General features: G+C 36.0%; 3 protein-coding genes across 8 annotated transcripts in view; 1 reads left to right on the top strand and 2 right to left on the bottom strand.

Moving 5' to 3' along the window:
- LOC117994968 (uncharacterized) overlaps positions 1 to 26002 on the bottom strand; it is a 185032-nt gene that overhangs the window by 148157 nt on the left and 10873 nt on the right. The gene's annotated exons all lie outside the window — the stretch shown is intronic.
- LOC138404378 (uncharacterized) lies at positions 236 to 1892 on the top strand. Its single transcript, XM_069508106.1, has 2 exons — positions 236 to 257; positions 958 to 1892. The coding sequence occupies exons 1-2, from the start codon at positions 236 to 238 to the stop codon at positions 1890 to 1892; spliced, it is 957 nt and encodes a 318-aa protein (XP_069364207.1).
- On the bottom strand, positions 2423 to 25402 carry LOC117994962 (zinc finger protein 883-like). Its single transcript, XM_034982937.2, has 13 exons — positions 25160 to 25402; positions 24564 to 24686; positions 23414 to 23638; positions 22526 to 22744; positions 21425 to 21594; positions 18827 to 18913; positions 17607 to 17741; positions 16059 to 16136; positions 15510 to 15701; positions 14584 to 14694; positions 12587 to 12698; positions 4192 to 4290; positions 2423 to 3463 (listed from the first exon to the last, which is right to left on the bottom strand). Exons 1-13 carry the CDS (start codon positions 25274 to 25276, stop codon positions 3311 to 3313), a joined length of 1821 nt encoding a protein of 606 aa, XP_034838828.1. The 5' UTR covers positions 25277 to 25402; the 3' UTR covers positions 2423 to 3310.

The raw sequence follows: 26002 nt of genomic DNA, 5'->3' as shown, positions 1-26002 counted from the left end.
GAAGTACGAGGATGGTTCTTACGAAGAGAAAAATTTAAAAAATTGTAAGTATTTAAAAAAAAAAGAATCGACTGTTAGGCGGTCCGAAGTTCGCCGGGTGAGCTAGTATTATAATAAAACTATTTTGCAGTTAAATAAGTTTCTTCAATAAAGATTTTTATAGTACTATAAAACTTACATTCAAACGTTTCTACCTATTGTGAGAATGGGAAATAAAATATATTTTTTCGTAGTGATGAATCTATTCTTTGGCATAGGTATATAATATTTTCAGTTTTATTTTTATTTATTAAGTACTACTTTTTGCTCTTTTTTTTTAATAGAGATAACGAGCAGGCGGGTCACTTGATGTTAAGTGATTACCGCCGCCCATGAACATTTGCAGCACCAGAGGAACCCCCGATGCGTTGCCGGCGTTTCACGAATTTGTTGGTCCGCCTCTTGAATAACCCCATGTTGTGATCTAGGGGGAACACCGCCGATGGGAGTTGGTTCCACAGTTTGCATGTGCGTGGAAAGAAGGTTTTGGCACAGCAGACGGTCGAAGTGCTCCAGACACAGGTGGTGAGGGTGAAATTCGTTACGGTGGCGTGCGGTGCGGTTGTAGAAAAAGGAGGGTGGAATGAGGTCAAAAAGCTCTTCAGAGCACTCCCCAGTATAAAGGCGATAGAACACCCATAGAGAGCTAACGTCTCTGCGGTGCTCCAGGCTTATAAAACTTATGTACCTACCTAACTAGGTAATAGGTAAACTAATGAACATCGGCCTTTAGAATGACATTTCATCTTTGTGAAGCGTTGTCTCTGTCACTCAAACCCATATGACGCTTTGTCGGTCCCAACGACCGAGACAGTGCTCTACAAATTTGCTGTCTCCTTCTAAAGATCGATGTTTATCACTTTTGGGTGCGAAGTGTACATAAATACCGAACAACGATAAATGATTGTTTATTTACAGTTACAACGAAAGCTTCGAATCCTAGAAGCGTAAACGTAGCGTTGGAAACCTCGCTTGTTTTCCAGCCCGGCGAAGAAAACTTATTTATAAACAAAATCCGTAGTTTCATAGACCAAATAGAACAAGCTATAACACCCGTTAAAGATTTTCTAAGAACCACAGATGATAAAAATAAACCAAAAATATTTTCTGAATTTATTGAAAAAATAACCCGTAGTATCATTAAATATGGCGACGATGATTTAGAAGATGTAGCGAAAACTTTAGCAAATGAAGCAGAAAATGTTTTAAATACAATAGAAGTATTAAACGAAAACACTAAACAATCTATTGTGATGATATTAAAGAAATATTCTAGAGCTGACGCAGATCAAATACGTAATAATCTACAAAATGCTTTGAATGGGCATGAAATTATAATTACTAAATTGGCTGATAAGTTTGATGGTTATTACGATGATAATGATAAAGCCAAATTGGATAAACTAATTGATAAATCTGATAAATTTGCTAAAGACGAATCCGAATATGCCAAAACAGACATACAGACTATGGTTAAAGACTTTGTTAATATTTTGAAAGATAAATACGATACTTTAGACGAAACAGCTAAAGTTCAAATAGATAGAGATTTTGGTAACATACTTCAATATGTTGATTTAAGCAAAATATTTTTGAATGATAGAAACGCTGAATCAAAAAGTAAACTATCCAAACATCAGAGAAGTATAACTAAAAAGGGAAATTTAAAGAAAACAAAGGAAATAATCGTAAATAAGAACATAGAAATATTTGTTAAAAGTTTCGAAAATGTAAAAAATGGCACGGAAAAAGTAAAGAAAAAGCATCATTCTAAAGAAAATTTAGAAATTAATACACTTGACAATCAGAGTGTATATTTATCTACAGTTTTAGATGACTTTAATAGATCTTAATTTTAAGAGAATCTATGAAACTATGTAGTTATTTATAAAACACATATTATAATTAAATATTTAATAGCAATAAATAAAACCAAAAGCTGTGACAGCCTAGTGGTTAGGACGTCCGCCTCCTTATCGGAGGTCGGGGGTTCGATCCCGGACACGCACCTTTAACTTTTCGGAGTTATGTGAGTTTTTAACCGACTTCAAAAAAAGGAGGAGGTTATTAATTCGACTGTATTTTATTTATTTTTTATTTTTTAAGTAATTAAATATCACTTGCTTTAGCAGTGAATGAAAACATCGTGAGGAAACCTGCATGCCTGAGAGTTCGCCATAATGTTCTCAAAGCTGTGTGAAGTCTGCCAATCCGCACTTGGCCAGCGTGGTAGACTATGGTCAAAATCCTTCTCACTTTGACAGGTCCGTTCTCTATAGCTAGTGAGCCGGCGATGGGTTGATCATGATAAAATAAAACCAAAGGTTATTATTTAATTATTATTATTTTATTTCTGTATAAAATTGCATTAATTTAACTTATTACTTAGAACTAGATCTATTTACAACATGCAAATGGCAAAATTACAGAAACACAATATTGTTAGCTTTTATTTCATCAAATTGATGAAAATATAAAATCTTGATATTGTATGAAATTAAAATGTCATGATACTGAAATCACAACTTCTGTATAGTGCGTTCATCGTAACTTGACGCGTGAGTTATAATATGTTGGCACCATTGCTTTGTTTCTTTATTCCTTAGAACTTAGGGTTTATTATTGTGTGTTTTGCAATGGTGCCAACAAATTACTCACGCGTCAAGTCACGATTTTTTTTTAAATTCTGATACAAGTTAGCCCTTGACTGCAATCTCACCTGATGGTAAGTGATGATGCAGTCTAAGATGATAGAGGGCTAACCTGGAAGGGGTATGGCAGTTTTTATTAAACCCATACCCCTTTGGTTTCTACACGGCATCGTACCGGAACGCTAAATCGCTTGGCGGCACGCCTTTGCCGGTAGGGTGGTAACAAGCCACGGCCGAAGCCTCCCACCAGACCAGACCAGAAATTATAAAATTATAAAATTCCAAACCCCTGCTAGGAATCGAACCCGGGACCTCCCACTAATAAGACCACAGCGCTCACCACTGCGCCAGGGAGGTCGTCAAAACGATGGACGAACAGTAAATAAAAATATTTACAATAAGTAACTCAACAGTAATTCATTAATGACCCGTCAGTAACTCGTTAGTGGCTGATTAGAGATTCAATAGTAACTCATTGGGGATTCGATAGTAACTCGTTGGTGACTCGTTGCTAACTCATTTTGCTAGCCATTTTCCTCGTTAGTGGCTCAATAGTAACTCTTTGGTGATTCGATAGTAACTCGTTAGTGACTCAATAGTAACTCGTTGGTGACTCGTTGCTAACTCATTTTGCTTGCAATTTTCCTGTGTTTCTGCCTAACATGCCGCGACAGACACGACTGCCAGCTGAATCTGGCGTCGCACCAGGGGCACTGACGTAACGCCCCGCCACTATGTATGCCCAGAATGTGGTTGCGGAGTTTCGTGTTATTCTGCAAAAGGTAAAGATAAGATAGTTTAATTATCTCAAAGGGTACCAAAATTAAACCGGTCAAGTGTGAGTCAGACTCGCACACGAAGATAATACAGGGTGTAACCAGATCGCTAGCAAAAACTTAGCGTTATTGTTATACTACCTAAACACAATCCAATACCAATAACCATTTGCCTCATATTGTAGTTTTAGTGATTTAGTATTTTTCAAACCCGCAATGTAGGTATAGCATGCAAAACTCGGGTCAATGCCCCGCCTACGACGCGGCATTAACTCCGAGTGGCCTACTTACGCAACGTTCGTTGACCTCTAGCGTCAGTCGGATGTTTTATTTGCAATGTATCGTAAATTTTTACAAAATTATAGGATTTTTTGTATTTTTTTCGCGTTCTCTTTTCTGGTATCATATCAGTTATCATCAGTACTATACGGGAGCGATGTGCAGGCTGGACCGTACCAAAGGGAGATCTCCCACCGAGCGATTGGTTGTGCTCGGTAGCGCCAGCTGGGCCGACGGTTGTCTCTTGTAACTTCTATATATAGTCCAGATTGCAGAAAACTCCGTTAGTGCGAGTGCTGCCGGCGGTACATTTGTTCGGGACTACCTCATGAAATGTTATCGATTGAACAGCGCCATCTAGTTGCAATTGTGGCAACCGCCACAGTACTATCGCCTGTTTTCGTTTTTGCTAGTGTTCTTGTTACACCCTGCATGTATTAACTCACAGGAAACCCTTTGCCGCAGTGGTCGCAAAGATGCTCCATACAGTCCTTCTTGTGGACAGCTTGTTTGTGCAGGTACACCGAGTTGCTCGTCTTGAACACCTGGGGACACACAAACATACCGCGTGAGATCACAACGCCGCCGAGTTTCTTGCTGGTTCTTCTCGGTAGGACAATAAAGAGAGAAAGAAGAAAGAAAAACGTTTATTTCTTAAATTATTTCCAAAACTAGCTGATGCCCGTGTTATATTACGATAAAATTGGATACATAATTATTATGCTAAAATTCATCTAATCATAAACTTGGGAGTCTGAAGTAAATGTTTGTTGTGATATTTAAAACAGAATCGTAATTCCGTTTCCGGATTCAATATCAATGTACGGAAAGAGTATGATTTAATTAGTATCTTTTCTTGTATGTTGTTTAATTTAATATTTAGGAATGTGACAATACGATAAATAATATTATGGGAATTGTCAATACTGGTAACTAATTATTCATTGTAAAATTGTAAATTAAATACTGTCAATGTACGGAAAGGGTATGATTTGAATAGTATCTTTTCTTGTATGTTGTTTAATTTAATATTTAGGAATGTGACAATACGATAAATAATATTATGTGAATTGTCAATACTGGTAACTAATTATTCATTGTAAATTAAATACTGTCAATGCACTAAGAGTGACATTATACTAAGCTATTGTCAACATACAGTTGGCAATAGCTATTATGTGAAATAATAATGTTGTGTAAACTGACAATTTAAGTCGCTTATTATTATTGTAAATTATTAATACGTAGACCATCAATGTCACTGATTTTATTATTGTAAATTGGGTGTGTCAACATACCTTTTGTCAACAAACCTAAAATAAATAATGATTAATATTAAGATCATGTGATAGTCGACATCCGCCTGGTTTGCGATGGCAGTGTTATAAAAGTACCCTACCTCGACAGAGAGGACACAGTCTTGTATCGACAGCCCAGAGCAAACACAGCGGACCTTACTGAAGTTAAGTATTCTTATATTGTATTATAATGTAATGTAATCATTTGCCTTTTATAGGTTACCTGTTGTAACTGTGTACCAAATATGTACCTACTACTTTACTCAACGTTCTAATGTTTTAAAAGATGTGTGTTATGGAGTTTCTTTGCCCTTTCTTCTCCATGACTAAACACCTTAGCGAAATGGGTGGTAGATTCATTTTAATATAAATAGATCAATGCTGAACAAATACAATTCAGTTATTATTCGACTTGGTTGGTTTTACTTCTGTATTTATCACCTACCCTCTTGTGCTTTTTATTTTATACATTGAGATAAAAGTAAACACTAGGTTGTTAGCTTCTAATTATTATAGAATCCTGTTTAGATGATTAGGATTCTTACTTTGAAATAATACAGCAGATGCTTTGCTTGATTTTTAATTACTTAGTATTTGGCCTTACCTGACAAATAATTGATAAATGATAACTTTCATTAGTAATCATTGGATTTAATTTATCATTACTATTAAAGTCCACTGTCTTAACTTCTCTTCTTTTACCATAAAATCTCACATCAGAAGTGGGATACGATAATTCTTTTCTTGTCGAAATACTAATACTTTTCAAATGCTTTTAGCAATCGTGGATGCGGCTTCTCCTCGAAGCAACAGGCTACTGCCTGTCATCGGCAGCACTTGGTATTGGTGCCCGATGATCACAAAGCGATGGGCAACGCTGTTGTCAGCGGCACTTGGTGCTGGTGTGACGCCGCTGATCGAAACGTCGCGTCGCTCCAATTGTGAAAGATAAGTGAAGTGTAATTATGTGCTGCTTTAAAGTGATCTTAAAACCACGTTTGTGGTATTGTTTCTATGAAAAAGTTTTTGTGAGGGTAATCATAAAAGATTTTAATTAGTTAGATAAACCACGTGTTGTGGTATAATTTATTTGGATAAGAATAAGTCTAGTTAGAGGTCAGATTGGCCGAACGGTTTTTGATAAAGTATATGTAGATGTGAAATCATTTAGAACGTTATGATATACCGAAACAAAAAGGTTTGCTTTTAAGAAATCGCACCGTACTTACAGCTCAAAACTTGAAGAAATTAACTTATTCTGATTAATTAAACTTAAACATAAACTATATTTATTTATTTTGCTTCTTAAAATAATTCAACTATTTGTCTTTTCTTAAAACAACACAAGAGATTATCCATTCGAACAATTTTGTCGTTCAACTAATTTCCTTTTCTTAAAACAACGCAAAGCAGATTGCCTACTCAAGTATTTTTTTCTACTCAGTGACGTTATTATAACATTTAACATTTTTTTTAATAAATAAGGATTAAGATTACCAAACTGTTTCCACATACAAAATAATAATAATAATAATATAACTACAAATTCTTTGAGATTTCTTACATTAATTTTATTCTTAACTCTATAATATTATTATAACTTCGCTTAAGAATAATTCCCCTTAAATATAGTTTGTTTTATATTTTAATCTTCTTTTGTCGAAATATCTCATTTCAAAAGTATTTTCTTTTTAATAAAATATTCTTATTGTTCCCACATATCAGCAATAAACTTTGAGGTTAGGTTGAACCTGATTTTATTTTATCTTATTATTTTGACAAACCAATCAAGTAAATAGGAACCTATTTTTTTTTTTTATTTGGTCATCCTACTAAAAATAATAATACGTCCTACATTTTATTTTAGGAAATACCTACGTTACAACGTGTTATTAATTTATTCCTGTTTTGAGTTTGTTTGATATACATACAAATCAAATAAAGAACATATTTATTCAAGCGGTAATAAAAAAAAACTGGAGATCATAGGAGTAAACCAAAACCTGTTTGTACATTTGGCGTTCCTCAGGGATCAATATTAGGGCCTTTGTTATTCCTGATCTATATTGATAGTATAAATGAAATAGGTTTAAAAGGAAACATACTGTTGTACGCTGATGATACATGTTTATTTTACTATGGCAACTCAATACACACAATCATCACAGATGCACAAAATGACTTAATACTACTCAATAAATGGTTTCAATAATATAACACCTACTTACAATTAATACCTCAAAAAAAAACCATATGCTACATTACATAGTTACATATAAATATAACTACAATATATTTTCATACTAAATTCACATACATGACTATAAAAATAAAAATAAAATACAAACATATAAACATTTTTAAATATACGTGTCGCACTAGTGATGCAGTGCTGTCGTGACTCAGAGAATGACTTTTTCAGAATCGACGAAAAACTGATTATTCACTTCCTGTTATAGATTTTATAAAGTGCTTACTTTATAAGGTTTATAAATAATATTAACGCAATTATCATTTACTAATTATTTCAAAATTACAGGTAGTAACTGTAATTCGCAATTTTTGAGTTAAGACTGTATTGCTCAAAAAAAAAAGTTTTCAGAAAGAGTAATTATTTTTAGTTGTATAGTTATTGCTGAAAATTTTTGAGTTACTATAAATAATGTTTGACTTTTTCCTTATGGTTTTGAGTATAATTTTGTAGTTACAACAATTATTTAATTTAGTTTTAAGTTTTATAGTTCCCTCCAAAAAAATAATTTTCACATTCAGGTTGGGACATTGATAAATAAAACCAGATAATCAAGAAAGTTCAATCAGATAATCAGTTTTTATTTATAAAAAGTAATAATTTAATTTCAACAATTTCTGCCTTTTTCAACAAAAAAAAAAACCTTCCAAAACAATAAACAAAATTTGTCTTGAATACAAAAAAAAAACAGAGCCAATCAAAATATTTTTTTTTTAACTTAAATAATCAGCTATTGTTGTTACTGCACAGTAATTGTACGTAGTCACTAAATTGGAGCTAGGCAAAATTAAATAATAGTATTTCTATAATAATAGTATACTTAAACTAGTTTTACATCAGTCTGTTTCTAATAATTAGCATCAAAATGACAGCAATATTTTTTATTTAAGTACTTAAAATCAACCAGTCAAACTTCGCAAGTAAGATTCATAATAGGTCCTGGGAATCATATTTTGTCGAGCAGTTCTTTCGTCTTTTAATATTTTTGTTTAATTGTTTATGCTGGTGTCAAAGCAACAGAAAAATAACGTTTGGTTTCCAGCTTCACATTAAAATTACTACCCCACTGGTCACAATTTAACTCACATTAAAATGACTTACTAAACCAATAAGGGTGTCTTAAGTGAAAATACTATTTTAAATTTCATTTCTGTGAATCGATAATAGTGTAATAACTAGAAATACACCTACACACTAGAAATATCTATTTAGTAACTCGAATTCATAGTTGAACTTTTACATACCTGATTCAACAATATCGTTCCAATTTGAATTAATGCGGTCTAAACAGTAAACTGTCACGTCCTTCTTCGTCGAATTTAGATGTAACTAAAGATGATGCAATATTGGTTAGGGTATCACGACAGTTAGTCAGTCACTCAAATTTAACATGTTTTGGGTTGCGACAGTGTGTCGTCGGTGCGATATATGTATACATTTATATACTATAAACCCTATACTTACTATAATACATATGTAATACATACACATAGATACAGATATTATTACTATTAGACTACTACCAAGCCGTTTCTAGTAATCCGTGTTTTGCCAATTCTATTTCTACCCACTTTATTTTGTATAAAGTCGCAGTGGATGTGTGGATAAGATACCTACTGTTTATTTGTTAAATTTCTCATGTAAGTGAATTTATTTCTTAGTGAGAATAAAGTTCTTTAACCGTAATAGTAGTAACCGTATACATATTAACATTGGGGAACATTGTTTGGTAACAACAAAGAAAACATATTCTATTCTACTCTGATTTCGGTCTGACGTCTGGCTATCCTGGTTTTTATGACAGTAACATTGACATTGAATCATTGAATATCGTTTTGTGAATGGAGCAATCTTATATTTTTTTTATGTCGGTACTTTTGTTGCCGCTGTTCATTTAAGTTCACTGGCTGCATTTTTCTATTTTTCTATGTACTTCGGGAGCGAAGTACTTATCAAGATGGCCGAATGGTAATAAAACATACTAATAATTTATGCTAAATGACAGAAAGGAAGAAAAAAAAAAAAACCTCAATGGATACAAAATGTCAAGACTCACAATGTGACAAAATGTTAAGACTCCCGAATGTAGCAATCAACAAAAAAAAAAACAAAAAAAAAAAAACAAAAAATCCAATGATTATCCCCGAATGGGACAAATGTTATTATTCCCGTATGGAACGGATGTTATTATTCCCAAAGGGGACAATTTTTTATTCCCGTATGAAACGGATGTTATTATTCCCAAAGGGGACAATTTTTATTATTCAAACATAAAACAAAGGGAGTTAGGTTAGTTAGGTCTGCCTGGCACTAATCATTGCCCTTTTCATTGGTCGGGTAATGTTAGACGGCTCGACTTGACAGTGCTGGTATTACACCATTGGTGTGATACATCTTATTGGTGATAATTCAGTAATGTCCTGGTACGAGACCCATTTATGGGGGCGGCAGACAGTTAGCTAGGTAGTTAGGCTGCCCGGCACTAATCATTACTAGACCCAAAAAAAAAAAAAAAAAACAAAAAAAAAAAAAAAAGGGTTAGTAATGTTAGACGGCTTGTTCGGACGGTACCAGTAAGTAGCGAGGTCTAGGTAATGACCTCTACTGGGCAAGAGTCTAGTACAAGACCCATTTATGGGGCGGCAGCGGTTAGGCCAGTTAGTTAGGCTGCCTGGCACTAATCATTACTAGTACCAATAAAAAAAAAATAAAAAAGAGTTAAAAAATATTGGTTAGTAATGTTAGACGGCTTGTTCGGACGGTGCCAGTAAGTAGCGAGGTCTAGTAATAACCTCTACTGGGCAAGAGTCTAGTACAAGACCCATTTATGGGGAGGCAGCGGTTAGGCCAGTTAGTTAGGCTGCCCGGCACTAATCATTACTAGTACCAATAAAAAAAAAAAAAAAACACAAACAAATAATAAAAAAAAAAATTGGTTAGTAATGTTAGACGGCTTGTTCGGACGGTGCCAGTAAGTAGCGAGGTGTAGTAATGACCTCTACTGGGCAAGAGTCTAGTACAAGACCCATTTATGGGGCGGCAGCGGTTAGGCCAGTTAGTTAGGGCTGCTGGCACTAATCATTACTAGTACCAATAAAAAAAAAAAAATATTGGTTGGTAATGTTAGACGGCTTGTTCGGACGGTGCCAGTAAGTAGCGAGGTCTAGTAATGACCTCTACTGGGCAAGAGTCTAGTACAAGACCCCTTGCTTTATAAAACTAATAATAATAAAAAAAAACTATACATATTATACAAAAAAAAAAATTAAACATTAAATTATGGGGCGCAGTCAGTTAGGGACAGTTAAACTAGGTAGCTGTAGCTTATAGATCTTTTTAGCTTATAGATCTTCCTTAGCTTATAGATCTTTTTAGCTTACAGTTATTTTTTTTATTTAGCTCTTAGCTAGATTTTTTTCTTTTCTTTCTAATTTCCCTATGTACTTCGGGAACGAAGTACTTGTCAGTATGGCCGTGTTATATTACGATAAAATTGGATACATAATTATTATGCTAAAATTCATCTAATCATAAACTTGGGAGTCTGAAGTAAATGTTTGTTGTGATATTTAAAACAGAATCGTAATTCCGTTTCCGGATTCAATATCAATGTACGGAAAGAGTATGATTTAATTAGTATCTTTTCTTGTATGTTGTTTAATTTAATATTTAGGAATGTGACAATACGATAAATAATATTATGGGAATTGTCAATACTGGTAACTAATTATTCATTGTAAAATTGTAAATTAAATACTGTCAATGTACGGAAAGGGTATGATTTGAATAGTATCTTTTCTTGTATGTTGTTTAATTTAATATTTAGGAATGTGACAATACGATAAATAATATTATGTGAATTGTCAATACTGGTAACTAATTATTCATTGTAAATTAAATACTGTCAATGCACTAAGAGTGACATTATACTAAGCTATTGTCAACATACAGTTGGCAATAGCTATTATGTGAAATAATAATGTTGTGTAAACTGACAATTTAAGTCGCTTATTATTATTGTAAATTATTAATACGTAGACCATCAATGTCACTGATTTTATTATTGTAAATTGGGTGTGTCAACATACCTTTTGTCAACAAACCTAAAATAAATAATGATTAATATTAAGATCATGTGATAGTCGACATCCGCCTGGTTTGCGATGGCAGTGTTATAAAAGTACCCTACCTCGACAGAGAGGACACAGTCTTGTATCGACAGCCCAGAGCAAACACAGCGGACCTTACTGAAGTTAAGTATTCTTATATTGTATTATAATGTAATGTAATCATTTGCCTTTTATAGGTACCTGTTGTAACTGTGTACCAAATATGTACCTACTACTTTACTCAACGTTCTAATGTTTTAAAAGATGTGTGTTATGGAGTTTCTTTGCCCTTTCTTCTCCATGACTAAACACCTTAGCGAAATGGGTGGTAGATTCATTTTAATATAAATAGATCAATGCTGAACAAATACAATTCAGTTATTATTCGACTTGGTTGGTTTTACTTCTGTATTTATCACCTACCCTCTTGTGCTTTTTATTTTATACATTGAGATAAAAGTAAACACTAGGTTGTTAGCTTCTAATTATTATAGAATCCTGTTTAGATGATTAGGATTCTTACTTTGAAATAATACAGCAGATGCTTTGCTTGATTTTTAATTACTTAGTATTTGGCCTTACCTGACAAATAATTGATAAATGATAACTTTCATTAGTAATCATTGGATTTAATTTATCATTACTATTAAAGTCCACTGTCTTAACTTCTCTTCTTTTACCATAAAATCTCACACCCGCGACTTCGTCCGCGTGGAATTAGATTTTTTTTAAATCCCGTGAGATTTTCCGGGATAAAATGTAGCCTATGTCACTCTCCAGGTCTTAACTATACACATGCAAAAAATCACGCCGATCCGTTGCTCCGTTGCGACGTGATTGAAGGACAAACCAACAAACAAACACACTTTCGCATTTACAATAAGGGTACTGATTTTCAAAAAGCGTCGTGAGTGATTTCCATTATAGGTACAGTACCCGGCAGGAAATATTGTACATCAACCTTTAGAAAGAGATATTCCTATGAGGGTTCCTTTTTCCTTTTGATGTACGGAACCCTGATAAACAGTGAATTTCAGATTTTTTACTTAGCAACACCAATTAAGTAAGGGGACACCGTGACAAGATGGCGGCGTTAGTTCCGATTTTGGCCACGCGCCAAAAGGTCCTTGTAACTCGCTTTCTTGTCTCGTCTAGTCTGGTCTTGTCGGGTCTAGTCTTGTACCTTCTGGCACTCGTCACAAGTGTACACGTAATTCTTCAAGTGTTCCCAGTTAATGTGGTCCTTCAGGTGCGACTTGGTGGGGAATCTCTTACCGCACTCGCTGCACATGTATCTGTAACAAATAACAGGACATTCATCTATATATATAAAATTCAAAGTCCTGATTGACTGACTGACATATATATCAACGCACAGCCTAAACCGCAGGTCCTAAAGTCATAAAATTTGGAGGGTCTATTCTTTGTAAAGAGTAGGTATCCACTAATAAAGGATTTTTCGAAATTCCACCCCTGAGTTGGCTAAATGGGGGATGGAAGTTTGTATGAAAGTCGGTCATTTTTCAAGTTATTTGCAAGAAAATTGGTATTTGGGTTTTCGGTCACAAATGGCTAATGCGCGTGGTCGCAATTTTAGTGACGTCAGCACTAGACTGAAGTTTCGAGCTGATGGTATATTTTTATTTTAGCTGATGTCAAAATGACGTCATTTCGCTGTTAATGAGACATGGTTCCAGCGCAATAGCAATTTGCGGGACTTACACCTTGCATTCCTTTCACTTCCTTTCCTTTTTTACCTTATTTTTACACAATAAAATATGTACGAGTAATATTATCAGAACTATGTACACGTTGTTAGGTATAACATAACATATTGCATGCTAATAGGCAGAATTTGGCTGTACCTTTTTGTTTTTGTAACATCTCAACTGTTTACATATATATTCGCAATAAAGATTTAGAGATTGCCCATTTTCTTAGGAGCTTTGGGCCCCCCCCCTAATATAATTGTTGTGTCACCATGGTTTTAATTTTATTTTGTAGACAAATAATTAACTCTTTATATTCTGCAAACGATTTCTATTTATTCACCCTGGTTATAAAGAAATCTTATTTTTTATATTTCTGATATTGAGGTTATATTTAATTAATACTTCTTCAAAATAAATGCATGTTTACGATTCTAACTGTAATTGTGGATATTTTCAATAATAGAGTGAAAAAAAGTCGTTATAAAACATAATCGTAAAAAATAACACATTAAAAAAAAAATTAATTTAAGTTTTGACACGACCGACGCCACAAAAGAGGGCCCGTTCACGGGCGATCTCCTTTATTGCGAATATATATGTAAACAGTTGAGATGTTACAAAAACAAAAAGGTACAGCCAAATTCTGCCTATTAGCATGCAATATGTTATGTTATACCTAACAACGTGTACATAGTTCTGATAATATTACTCGTACATATTTTATTGTGTAAAAATAAGGTAAAAAAGGAAAGGAAGTGAAAGGAATGCAAGGTGTAAGTCCCGCAAATTGCTATTGCGCTGGAACCATGTCTCATTAACAGCGAAATGACGTCATTTTGACATCATCATCATCATCATCATCATCAGTCTGTGGACGTCCACTGTTGGACATAGGCCTTCCCTAAAGAGCGCCACCACACCCGGTCCTCAGCCTTCCTCATCCAGCCACTTCCCGCCAGCCTCTTTATATCGTCGGTCCATCGTGCTGGAGGGCGTCCCACACTACGCTTGCTTAAACGCGGTCTCCACTCAAGCACTTTCCGGCTCCAACGGCCATCGCCTCTACGACAGGCATGACCTGCCCACTGCCACTTCAGCTTGCTAATAGTTTGACAATATTTTGACATCAGCTAAAATAAAAATATACCATCAGCTCGAAACTTCAGTCTAATGCTGACGTCACTAAAATTGCGACCACGCGCATTAGCCATTTGTGACCGAAAACCCAAATACCAATTTTCTTGCAAATAACTTGAAAAATGACCGACTTTCATACAAACTTCCATCCCCCATTTAGCCCACTTAGGGGTGGAATTTCGAAAAATCCTTTATTAGTGGATACCTACTCTTTACAAAGAATAGACCCTCCAAATTTTATGTCTTTAGGACCAGCGGTTTAGGCTGTGCGTTGATATATATCAGTATTTGTATTTGTATTCCCGGGACGAGCTACTACGGATAGACTCACTTGAAGTCATTCTCGGAGGCGTGTTTCTTGCTGATCTTCATATGCTGTTGGTACGTAGCTATGGACGAGAAAGTTCTGTTGCACGGCTTACATACTAGATCGCCCTTCGCCCTGAATAGACAAAAAAAAATTGCAAATCGGTCGAAAAAATCGATGTACATACATTAAAAAAATTCAGAGTGAAAAGGGTTTTGGCCATACTCTAACTACGATGGCCATGTGCGGATTGGTAGACTTCACACACCTTTGAGAACATTATGGAGAACTCTTAGGCATGCAGGTTTCCTCACGATGTTTTCCATCACCGTTAAAGCAAGTGATATTTTAATTATTAAAAAACCGGCCAAGTGCGAGTCAGGCTCGCGCAATGAGGGTTCCGTACTACAGTCGTATTTTTTCGACATTTTGCACGATAATTCAAAAACTATGATGCATAAAAATAAATAAAAATCTGTTTTAGAATGTACAGGTGAAGACCTTTCATATGATACCCCACTTGATATAGTTATCTAACTTCGAAAGTTGAAAATACTAATTATTAGTTCATGACCACAATTTAATTTTTGTGTGATCTAACCCTAAATTCTCGGTTTTCAGATTTTTCCCCAAATGTCAGTTATAAGACCCACCGGCCAAATTTCATGATTCTAGGTCAACGGGAAGTACCCTGTAGGTTTCTTGACAGACAGACAGACAGACAGACAGACAACAAAGTGATCCTATAAGGGTTCCGTTTTTCCTTTTGAGGTACGGAACCCTAAAAACCGGCTTATATTACGTATAAGGGTTTAAAAAAACTGCCATACCCCTTCCAGGTTAGCCCGCTATCATCTTAGACTGCATCATCACTTACCACCAGGTGAGATTGCAGTCAAGGGCTAACTTGTATCTGAATTTAAAAAAAAAAAAAAAAAAAAAAAACTTACTTAGCGGCGTGGCTTTCCAGATGTCTGTAAAGGTTGCCCCTCCATAAAAACACCTTGTCACACTGGTGACACAAGTACTTCGGCTGGGAGTTATTCACTGACGACTTTATTTCGTCCATCAACTTAGTTCTCTGTTTCGACTGCTTTTGAGTTGCGCCTGTGTCGTTAGACTCCGAGTTTCCATTGAGTTTTCTAAACCAAAAAAAAAAAAAAAAACGTTAGTACAGGGTGTAACCAGAACGCTAGCAAAAACTTAGCGTTAGTGATTTAGTATCTTTCAAACCCGCAATGTGTAGCGTGCAAAACTCGGGTCAATGCCCCACCTACGACGCGGCATTGACTCCGAGTGGCCTACTTACGCAACGTTCGTTAATTAATATATCGTTAACTTTCACAAACTATAGGATTTTTTTATATATTTTTTTGCGTTTTTTGAGTGCTATCATATCAGTAATCATCACTAGGTAGGTACTATCACCAGTCTTCGTTTTTGATAACGGTCTGGTAACACCCTGTATAAAAGAGGTATTAGGTAGGCACTGTACTTACCTAAGTTTCAATTGTATTTTATGCTTGGAACTTGTTCGGACATGTTTCTGTAGATTTGGTGTTGTAGTAAACGATAACCTGTAATAATAATCTTAATCTATATAATATATAAAAGGAAAAGGTGACTGACTGACTGACTGATCTATCAACGCACAGCTCAAACTACTGGACGGATAACGCTGAAATTCGGCATGCAGATAGCTATTATAACGTAGACGTCCGCTAAGAAAGGATTTTTCAAAATTCAATCCCTGAAGGGGTAAATAGGGGTTTGAACTTTGTATGAAAGTCTGGCAGTTTTGAAGTGTCTATAAAGAAGTTTTGTAGTTAATATTTTTGCAATTAGCAGTATGACATATTTAATTAAGCTCATATGTTACAATCTCATAGGTAAAGATCAACCCTAAGGGTGTAAAATAGGGGTTTAAAATTTGTGTAGTCCACGCGGACGAAGTCGCGGGCATAAGCTAGTTAGTAATAAATGGGTATTGTGTATGAAAAACCGGTCAAGAGCGAGTCAGACTCGCACACGGAGGGTTCCGTGCCATCGTACCAGACATTTTACCACTTTTGTGTGCGACACTGGAAGTTAATCACGGACAGCGCCATCTATATGTGGTTTAGTAAACATATTTGATCGTGAACTAATTAAATTTTTTTTTTGTGTCAACGCAGGTCAGTCGGTCACCTTTTCCCTTTATATATTAAGAAGAGGAACACTAATAATAATCCATGGTCTCAAAGATTTGTGAAGTCTGCCAATCCGTACATGGCCAGCGTGGTAGACTATGGCCAAAACCCTTCTTATTCAGAGAGGAGACCCGTGCTCTGTAGTGAGCCGGCGATGAGTTGTTCGTGATGAAGTCAAAGTAAAATGATTTATTCAAAATAGGTAATAAAATTACTCCTTTTGATGGTCAGATGTTGGATTTGTAAGATATAGTGGTGATAATTATTACGCAAACTTAAAACTAAAGCTACGAGGGTTCCAAACGCGCCCAGCAGGGTTAGCATGGGCGGGGATATAATTTTCTCCCCGGGGAAAGGATAAAATCTTTATCCCCTCCGACAGCTTTATCCACTCTCCGAGCATGGGCTCACGGGTGGATATAATTATCCACAGTGAATAAAACGGGGGACTTTTCGGTTTTTGGATCTTTTCCTTTACCTTTATTGGGTTAATGGTAATTGGTATTTGGGACCTATGTTGGGGTTCCCAACCATATTCCAAACATAACCCAAACACAACCCAAACATAACACAAACACAACCCAAACATAACCCAAACACAACCCAAACATAACCTAAACCCAACAGGTACCGCGAGACATGTTTTGATTTTTTAAGTTCTATGAGAATAAACTTAAACCCACGTCTAATGTCGAGGATAAAATTGTCCCCGAATTAGGGATAAACTTCTCCTCTCCCCTGTTGCCGTGCTTTGAGAGGCGGACAAGTAAATTTTATCCCTCGTCAGTGGATATAATTGGGGGATAAAATTTTTGTCTCCTGCCCATGCTAGGGGGGCAGGTGATGATATATTAGTACCTGCAAGGTGCACAATATGGTTTCCTCTTCTGTCCGGTTTCTATCCGATGTTTCTCCAAGTGTTTTCTTAATGAGGTCTTCCATTTGAAGATCTTAGCACAAAAGTCACATGGGAACGAATTCTCTTCTGCAGTACTGTAAAAATACAATAAGACAGATTAATCAACCTACCTACCAACCTACCAACCTACCAACTGCCTGATCCTACCAACCTACCAACCTACTAGCTGATGCCCGCGATTTCATCCGTTTTCAAATATCCCATAGGAACTCTTTAAATTTCCGGAATAAAGTTATTTATATCAATTTTCGGGACGCAAGCTAGCTCTGTACCAAATCCATATCCATACTAATAATATAAATGAGAAAGTGTGTCTGTCTGTCTGCTAGCTTTTCACGGCTTGACCGTTCAACCGATTTTGATGAAATTTGGTACAGAATTAGCTTATATCCCGGGGAAGGACATAGGCTACTTTTCATCCCGGAAAATTGATGAGTTCCCACGGGATTTTAAAAACCTAAATCCACGCGTACGAAGTCGCAGGCATCATCTAGTTTCATATAAATCGGTTAAACGGATGGGCCTTTAAGATTCCCGTGGGAACTCTTTGATTTTTCGGGATAAAAAGTAGCCTATGTCCTTCCCCGGGATGTAAGCTAACTCTGTACCAAATTACATCAAAGTCGGTTAAACTGTTGGGCCGTGTAAAACTAGCAGACAGACAGACAGACACACTTATCCATTTATTCAATTAAATAAATAAGAATATTAGTTGATAATAATTAATTAGGTACATCGTCATGATCAATCCGTCGCCGGCTCACTACAGAGCACGGGTCTCCTCTCAGAATTAGAAGGGTTTGGCCATAGTCTACCACGCTGGCCATGTGCGGATTGGTAGACTTCACACACCTTTGAGAACATTATGGAGAACTCTCAGGCATGCAGGTTTCCTCACGATGTTTTCCTTTACCGTTAAAGCGAGTGATATTTAATTTCTTAAAACGCACATAACTCCGAAAAGTTAGGCTGAAATCTATAGAGCGCACTTTGACTTTGCTCAGACTTAAGATTGAGTTAAAACGAGACAGATTTATGTTTTTAGCTCTGTCATAAGTCTAAGCAAAGTCAGAGTGCGCTCTGTAGATCTCCCCTGGATTGAACCCTCGACCTTCCGAAAAGGGTCCAAGTCCTAACCACTATCACCTATGTTACCTACCTTACATTATTTTCTTCAGGATCTTTCACGGCGTTCGGGTCATTAACTTCAAGATTATTTTCTTCAAACTGATATTCAATGGCTGTTCTGAAAAAATAGATTATTATCATACAAGCGTAGCGAGCTCCCTTTTTTTTTGTAATACGAATAGATGTGAATTTTTTACATACTGTTTACACTATCTATAACAACAAAGTCTTTAAACAGTGTGTTGCCAGTGATGACATATGGATCCGAGACATGGTCGCTAACTATGGGCCTCATAAGAAAGCTCAGAGTCACTCAGCGGGCGATGGAGAGAGCTATGTGCGGAGTTTCTCTACGTGATCAATGAGGAAATGAGGAGATCCGTAGGAGAACTAGAGTAACCGACATAGCTCAACGGGTTGCGAAGCTGAAGTGGCAATGGGCAGGGCACATAGTTCGTACAACCGATAGACGTTGGGGTCTCAAGGTGCTGGAATGGCGACCTCGCACCGGAAAGCGCAGTGTTGGAAGACTCCCACTAGGTGGACGGACGTCATCAGGCGAGTCACAGAGCCGCTTGATTCACGCGGCACGGGCGGTGCAATACCGTGGCGGATAAGTCTCTACAAGAGATTTATGTCCAGCAGTGGATGTCTATCCGTCGTTTTTTTTATTTAGATATAAGTTAGTCCTTGACTACAATCTCACCTGGTGGTAAGTGACGATGCAGTCTAAGATGGTAGCGGGCTAACCTGGAAGAGGGGTATGGCAGCTTTTAATAAACCCATACCCCTTTTGGTTTCTACATGGCATCGTACCGGAACGCTAAATCGGTAGGGTGGTAACTAGCCACGGCCTTAGCCTCCCCCCAAACCAGACCAGAAATTTAGCAATTATAAAATTCCAAACCCCTGCCAAGAATCGAACCCGGGACCTCCTACTAATAAGACCACAGCGCTTACCACTGCGCCAGGGAAGTCGTCAAAATGAATGATTGATGATGATGATGATGATGATGATGATGATGATATGAAAATGAAAATGACAATGAAAATCTTTTTTATTCGTATAAACTTTTACAAGTGCTTACGAATAGTCGGATGCATCTACCACTGGTTCGGAATGCCTTTCATGCCGAGAAGAACCAGCAAGAAACTCGGCGGTTGCTCTTTTCAAATATTTGATATAGGTACAAGATTATGCCATGTATAAAATAGTATTTGCAGTCTTGTGCGTTGCTGGAACGAGCTGCAGGTCAAATCCACGCTCTTTTATCATTTAGATAATCTTCAATTGTGTAATATGCTTTTTTCAGGAGCATATTTTTAATAGATTTTTTAAACTTGTGCAAAGGTAAGTCCAAAATAGTTTGCGGGATTTTATTATAAAAGGTAAAGTAAGGTGGTATACCCATACCCACAAATAACTTTTGGACTTTCCTGAGGCGGAAGGCAGGAGCTGCAAGTTTGTCTCTGTTTCTAGTTAGCCTATTGTGTAGATCACCAATTTTCTTGTAACTAAGAATATTTTGTCTTACAAAAATTATGTTATTATAAATATATTGAGAGGCTACAGTAAGGATATCTATTTCCTTAAATTTCTCTCGAAGGGAATCGCGTGGTCTTAAGTTATAAATTGCGCGTATTGCCCTTTTTTGTAATACAAAAATTCTCCCAATATCTGCCGCTTTACCCCATATTAAGATTTCATAAGACATAATACTATGGAAGTAAGCAAAATATACTATCTTTGCGGTTTCCACGTCAGTTAACTGCCGAATCTTTCTAACAGCGTAAGCGGCAGAGCTTAATTTGCTAGCAAGAGTTGATATATGGGTGCCCCATTGAAGCTTCGCATCTAAGGTTATCCCCGAAAATGTTGTAGTCTCTTCTATTTTCAATGTATCGTTATTTATCATTAAATTAATGTTACTTGTGTTCTTGGTATTGGGCAGTGCGAATTCAACACACTTAGTTTTTTTTGCATTTAAAAGTAAATTATTTACGGTAAACCAGTGAGTTACCTGAGATATGGCACTACTTACATCGTCAAAATTGTCTTTATTTCTATCAACTTTAAAAATCAAAGACGTATCATCAGCAAATAGTACAATATCGCAAGTATTTTGGACAAAATATGGTAAATCGTTTATGTATACCAAGAACATGAAAGGACCTAGAATAGAGCCTTGAGGAACACCCATTAGTGAGGCTGATCCGGATGACTTTACATCGTTAACACACACTGTTTGAATACGATATGATGGTGTTGATGGTGGAGGTAGGTTGTTGATGATGATATGATGGTGTTGGTAGGTTGTTGATGATGATGATATGATGGTGTTGATGGTGAAGGTAGGTTGTTGATGATGATGATATGATGGTGTTGATGGTGGAGGTAGGTTGTTGATGATGATATGATGGTGTTGGTAGGTTGTTGATGATGATGATATGATGGTGTTGATGGTGAAGGTAGGTTGTTGATGATGATGATATGATGGTGTTGATGGTGGAGGTAGGTTGTTGATGATGATGATATGATGGTGTTGATGGTGGAGGTGGGTTGTTGATGATGATGATATGATGGTGTTGATGGTGAAGGCAGGTTGATGATGATGATATCTGCACTCACCCGGGGCAATGATGCAGGTTATAATGTTTGACCGCAGATCGTTTGCTGGCGAATCTATCCGCACACACTGTGCACTGGTACCGACGTGTGTGTTTGTGTGTGTGGTAGGTGAGCGATACCTCCGAACTGAACGAGCACGTGCATATAGAACACTTGTATAGGGATGCGTTCTGGAAACAAAAAAATCTGAATGAATTTTTAATCTATATACAGGGTGTAACCAGAACGCTGGCAAAAACGATGACAGGTGATAGTAACGATGATTACTGATATGATACCACAAAAAAAAACGCGAAAAAAAATCCTATAACTTTATGTTGTACATCGTCCTTTAGAAAGGTCGATGTACAATAGGTATGAGTGACAAAGACAACGCTCTACAAAGCCGAAATCTCATACTAAAGGTCGATGTATAATATTTATTGCCGACTACTGTAGTACTGTATCATAGACTAGTTGATATAACGTTATTTTCACCTAACGCTATTTCACCTAACTCTATTTTGCATAACGTTATTTTACGCAACGTTATATTTAGTAAAACGACTATGTTCTTACCTGCTCATGTTTAACCAGTATATGATCGTTCAAGTCGTCTTCATTGAGAAAAGTCAATATACACTTATTGCATGTAAACATAGCGTTGACATAGTCATCCCTCATAGCTAACACAGCCCTCTCCTGCTTTACCTCACTCTCTCTCTCACTCAAAATTTCTTCTTTTTAGAATTCCGTACCTCGAAAGGAAAAAAGGAACCCTTATAGGATCACTTCTATCTGTCCTTCTGGCCGTCGTGTCTGTCAAGAAAACCTATAGGGTAGTTCTCGATGACCCAGAATCATGATATTTGGTAGGTAGGTACTCTACAAAGCCGAAATCTCATAATAAAGGTCGATGTATAATATTTCTTGCCGGCTACTGTAACATAGCATAGACTAGTTGATATAACGTTATTTCGCGTAACGTTATTTTTCGTAACGTTATTTCTCCTAACGTTACTTTGCATAGCATTATTTCGAAGAACGCTATTTTGCATAACGTTATTTCGCGGAACGTTAGTTTACGTAACGTTATTTTGCGTAACGTTATATTGTTCTTACCTGCTGATGCTTAACAAGTATATGATCGTTCAAATCGTCTTCATTGGGAAAAGTCAATATACACCTATCGCATGTAAACATAGCGTTGACATAGTCATCTCTCATAGCTAACATAACCCTCTCCTGCTTTATTTCTTTCTCATCCAATAGCACTTCTATGAACTCTAGTTCTCCGTCCTTCTCTAATTTAACGTTGAGTTTCTTCTTTTTTTTCTTAATCTGCAATGAAATCGACAGAATAAATGTCGAAGAAATACGACTGTAGTACGAAACCCTCGTTGCGCGAGCCTGACTCGCACTTGGCCGGTTTTTAATTCACACCTTTCTCAGTTAAGTAGGTACATAATTATATTATCTCTTTTACAAAGTTCCCGCAAAAGAACAGAGCGGAGGCGCACATACTAACTGCACGCGACCTGCGGTCTATTTATGAAAGGTTTGTTTGTTTATGTGAATTTCATGTGTGTTTGTAAATATGAATAAATAAGCATTTATTTGCAAGAACGTTGGTACAAAAAAGATGGAGGTATACAATATAAAGAGTCCTTAATATTCGACTAAAGTAATAGTGTGCAAATATTTTAAGAGATATAGATCAAAAATTAAGTTATTACAAATAAAATTATTAGTCTTATACAGCATGCAATCAATAAAATGTCAGAACATAATAATATTAAAAGAATACAATACAATTTTTTTTAAATTAAAATTAATTAAATGTCTGTAATTAAATTCATTCACACTTATTAAGTTACAATTATTACATTAAATATTCTTTGACGTCGTAGTAGCATTTTTCTAAAAGTAACTTATTAAGTTTTCCCATAATAAGTTACTTGTATGAAAGTGAAATTATTAAAGATCCCCGTGGAGAGCACTCTTAAGTACCTTAATCAACGGGATCTCATCTTCATGACTAGAAAGCTCCTCTTTGAGATTCTCCTCAGTCCCGTCCAGTCTCTCATCCAGTACCACATCTGTACCACTCTCTTCTTTAACTTGCTCTTCTGCTACATCTTGAACTTCTATACTATGACAATTTATTAACATATCCATATTGGGCAGTCGGTTTGTTTGGAGACGGATTATTGTTTTTCTGTCCAATGATGAATTCTGAAATTATAAAACATACTTATTTTAGGGTTCCGTAGCCGAATGGCAAAAAACGTAACCCTTATAGATTCGTCATGTGTCTGTCTGTCTGTCTGGATGTATGTCACAGCCACTTTTTTCCGAAACTATAAGTTACGTATCGCTAGTTGCATATCTGTACAGTGCGACAAGACTATCTTGGCGCGTGGCGAAAATCAGAACATTATTCCGATATTGACCTTTTCCGCTATTCTAAAAAGACATTTAAGCGACACATTTCACAATTGCACTAATAACTATTTTACTTTATTTTATTTAAACGTAACATACTTAACTTCACATACATGGACGCGTAATTAACGCTACCCATACACTGAACACACACACACACACACACACACACACACACACACACACACACACACTTTATATTTGTTTCATAATTTACTTGTTTTTTTTTTCCTTTTTACTCTAGGCTTCCAAGGATAGCTATGTTTTTATTTCCTTCATCCACTTAGTTTTGATATTATGTCATGTACTTAGCCAATAATTGTTCTTTTTTTTTAATTTTGTTCCTCTGTATGAAATAATTTTAACTCACTCTTATATATTGTTAATTTTTCGAGAAAATCTGTAATTGGCCATACTTCTGTAATTAGCATTTAAGAAACTTATTGTATTATTTCGCTGTTGATTTTCCTATAATAAATAAAATAAAAAATAAATAAAAATAAGAACTAACGTTGCTGTCAAGTGTCCACTTTGTTCTTGTAATTGAATATTATAAGTGTTTGTTCTCCAACAGCGCCCTCCTGTTAATGTCATTAAAGTGCCAAGAGAGCCTTGTCGCACGGTAGGTGTGCATCTGTGGGCCATATCATCACTTTCTATCAGGTGTGATTGTGTTCAAGTGATGGCCTATAATGAATTTGCAAAAAAAACTTACTAAGTTTTGAAATGTTTTATAACTTGCAGCAACTTGCAGCTTGAACCTTGTAAACTTCAGCAGCAATGCAGCACACTCAAAGCACAGCTGCAATGGTAGCCTACCTACTGAATACCTGGATATCTGAAAAAAGATAACAACGGATTCCACAATTTTACAAATCAGCAACTGATATTTTTAAATTGGCCCGAGGTACAAGCTAGCAAATATGCGCACATTAAAAGTACACACTAGCTACTCTATATCTCATTTTATGTCTCAAAAAATAAAGAACGTCTGGCAGGAGTGGAATCTTGGACCATACCTCAAATTCAATTCTACCTATGGGCCCTGGCAAAGTAATAATAAAAAGTACGTAAAAGTAGGTACTAATATTAGTATATTTAAGTTCTGTAAGATTCATGTCGCCTCGACGTCTAAAAATAAGCAGTCAACCATAGCACGTATGCAGCAGTGTCTTTAAATCGATAATATTCACATTTCATTAATCAACATCTTTAATTAATGAATCAACATAAAGTACACTATTAATCTCACACAGTACATTTGAAAGACAAAAAAAACATTAATGTTAAGTCATAAAAACGATTAATTACCATGTTTTCACTGATGATTTCCGAAAAACATTTTTGTAAATTGATTTCACTTATTTCAACCATCCTACGTCCGTTGTTGAGGCACCCACTACAAGTTATAGCTATTTTTGTCTCCATGTTAAATTAACTATTAAAATCTCTTGATTCAATAAGTAATTTATTACGAAAATATTAAAGATTTGTAGTTTATTGTTTACAATTATTTTTTTTTTTTTTTTTTTTTTTTTTTTAATTTATTTTACGGCCCTGGATAACACTCCTTTAAGGCCTTTTACAATTATTAACCAAACTCAACCAAAGAGTAAGAGTATGTAATGTGGTATGCGGTATGTAACTATGTAAGTAAGACTTGATTCAAGCTTTGATTTGATTGATTTGATTCTTTGTCTGAGCCGTAGATAGAGTAATAAAGGTAGATGCAGGAACGTTTGCTTTCTCATTCGCACTAAAAAGAACGGACTGTAACTACGATAGATAGTTACAGTCCGTTCACAGTTAATTTACTTCTGACGTTATGTTGGCACCATTGCAAATCACACAGTAATAAACCTTAAAATCTAAGGAATAAAGCAAACAAAGCAATGGTGCCAACATCACGTCAGGGGAAAAGTTATAGTGAACGGTATGTATGTAAAGGTTTGACGACCTCCCTGGTGTAGAGGTAAGCGCTGTGGTGATATTAGGGGAAGGACTTCTATTTGGGAATTCAGAATTGCGAAATTGGCTTAGGTCTGTTCTGGTGGAAGACTTCAGCAGTGCCTATAGTTGCTACCCTATCTGCAAATGCAGGCGATATCCCTGGCATAGTGGTGAGGGATGTGGTCTTACAAGAGGTCCTGGGTT

The sequence above is a fragment of the Maniola hyperantus genome, chromosome 28 (assembly GCF_902806685.2).
Source record: "Maniola hyperantus chromosome 28, iAphHyp1.2, whole genome shotgun sequence".
Taxonomy (NCBI): domain Eukaryota; kingdom Metazoa; phylum Arthropoda; class Insecta; order Lepidoptera; family Nymphalidae; genus Maniola; species Maniola hyperantus.
This window is presented reverse-complemented; position numbering and strand designations above follow the sequence as displayed.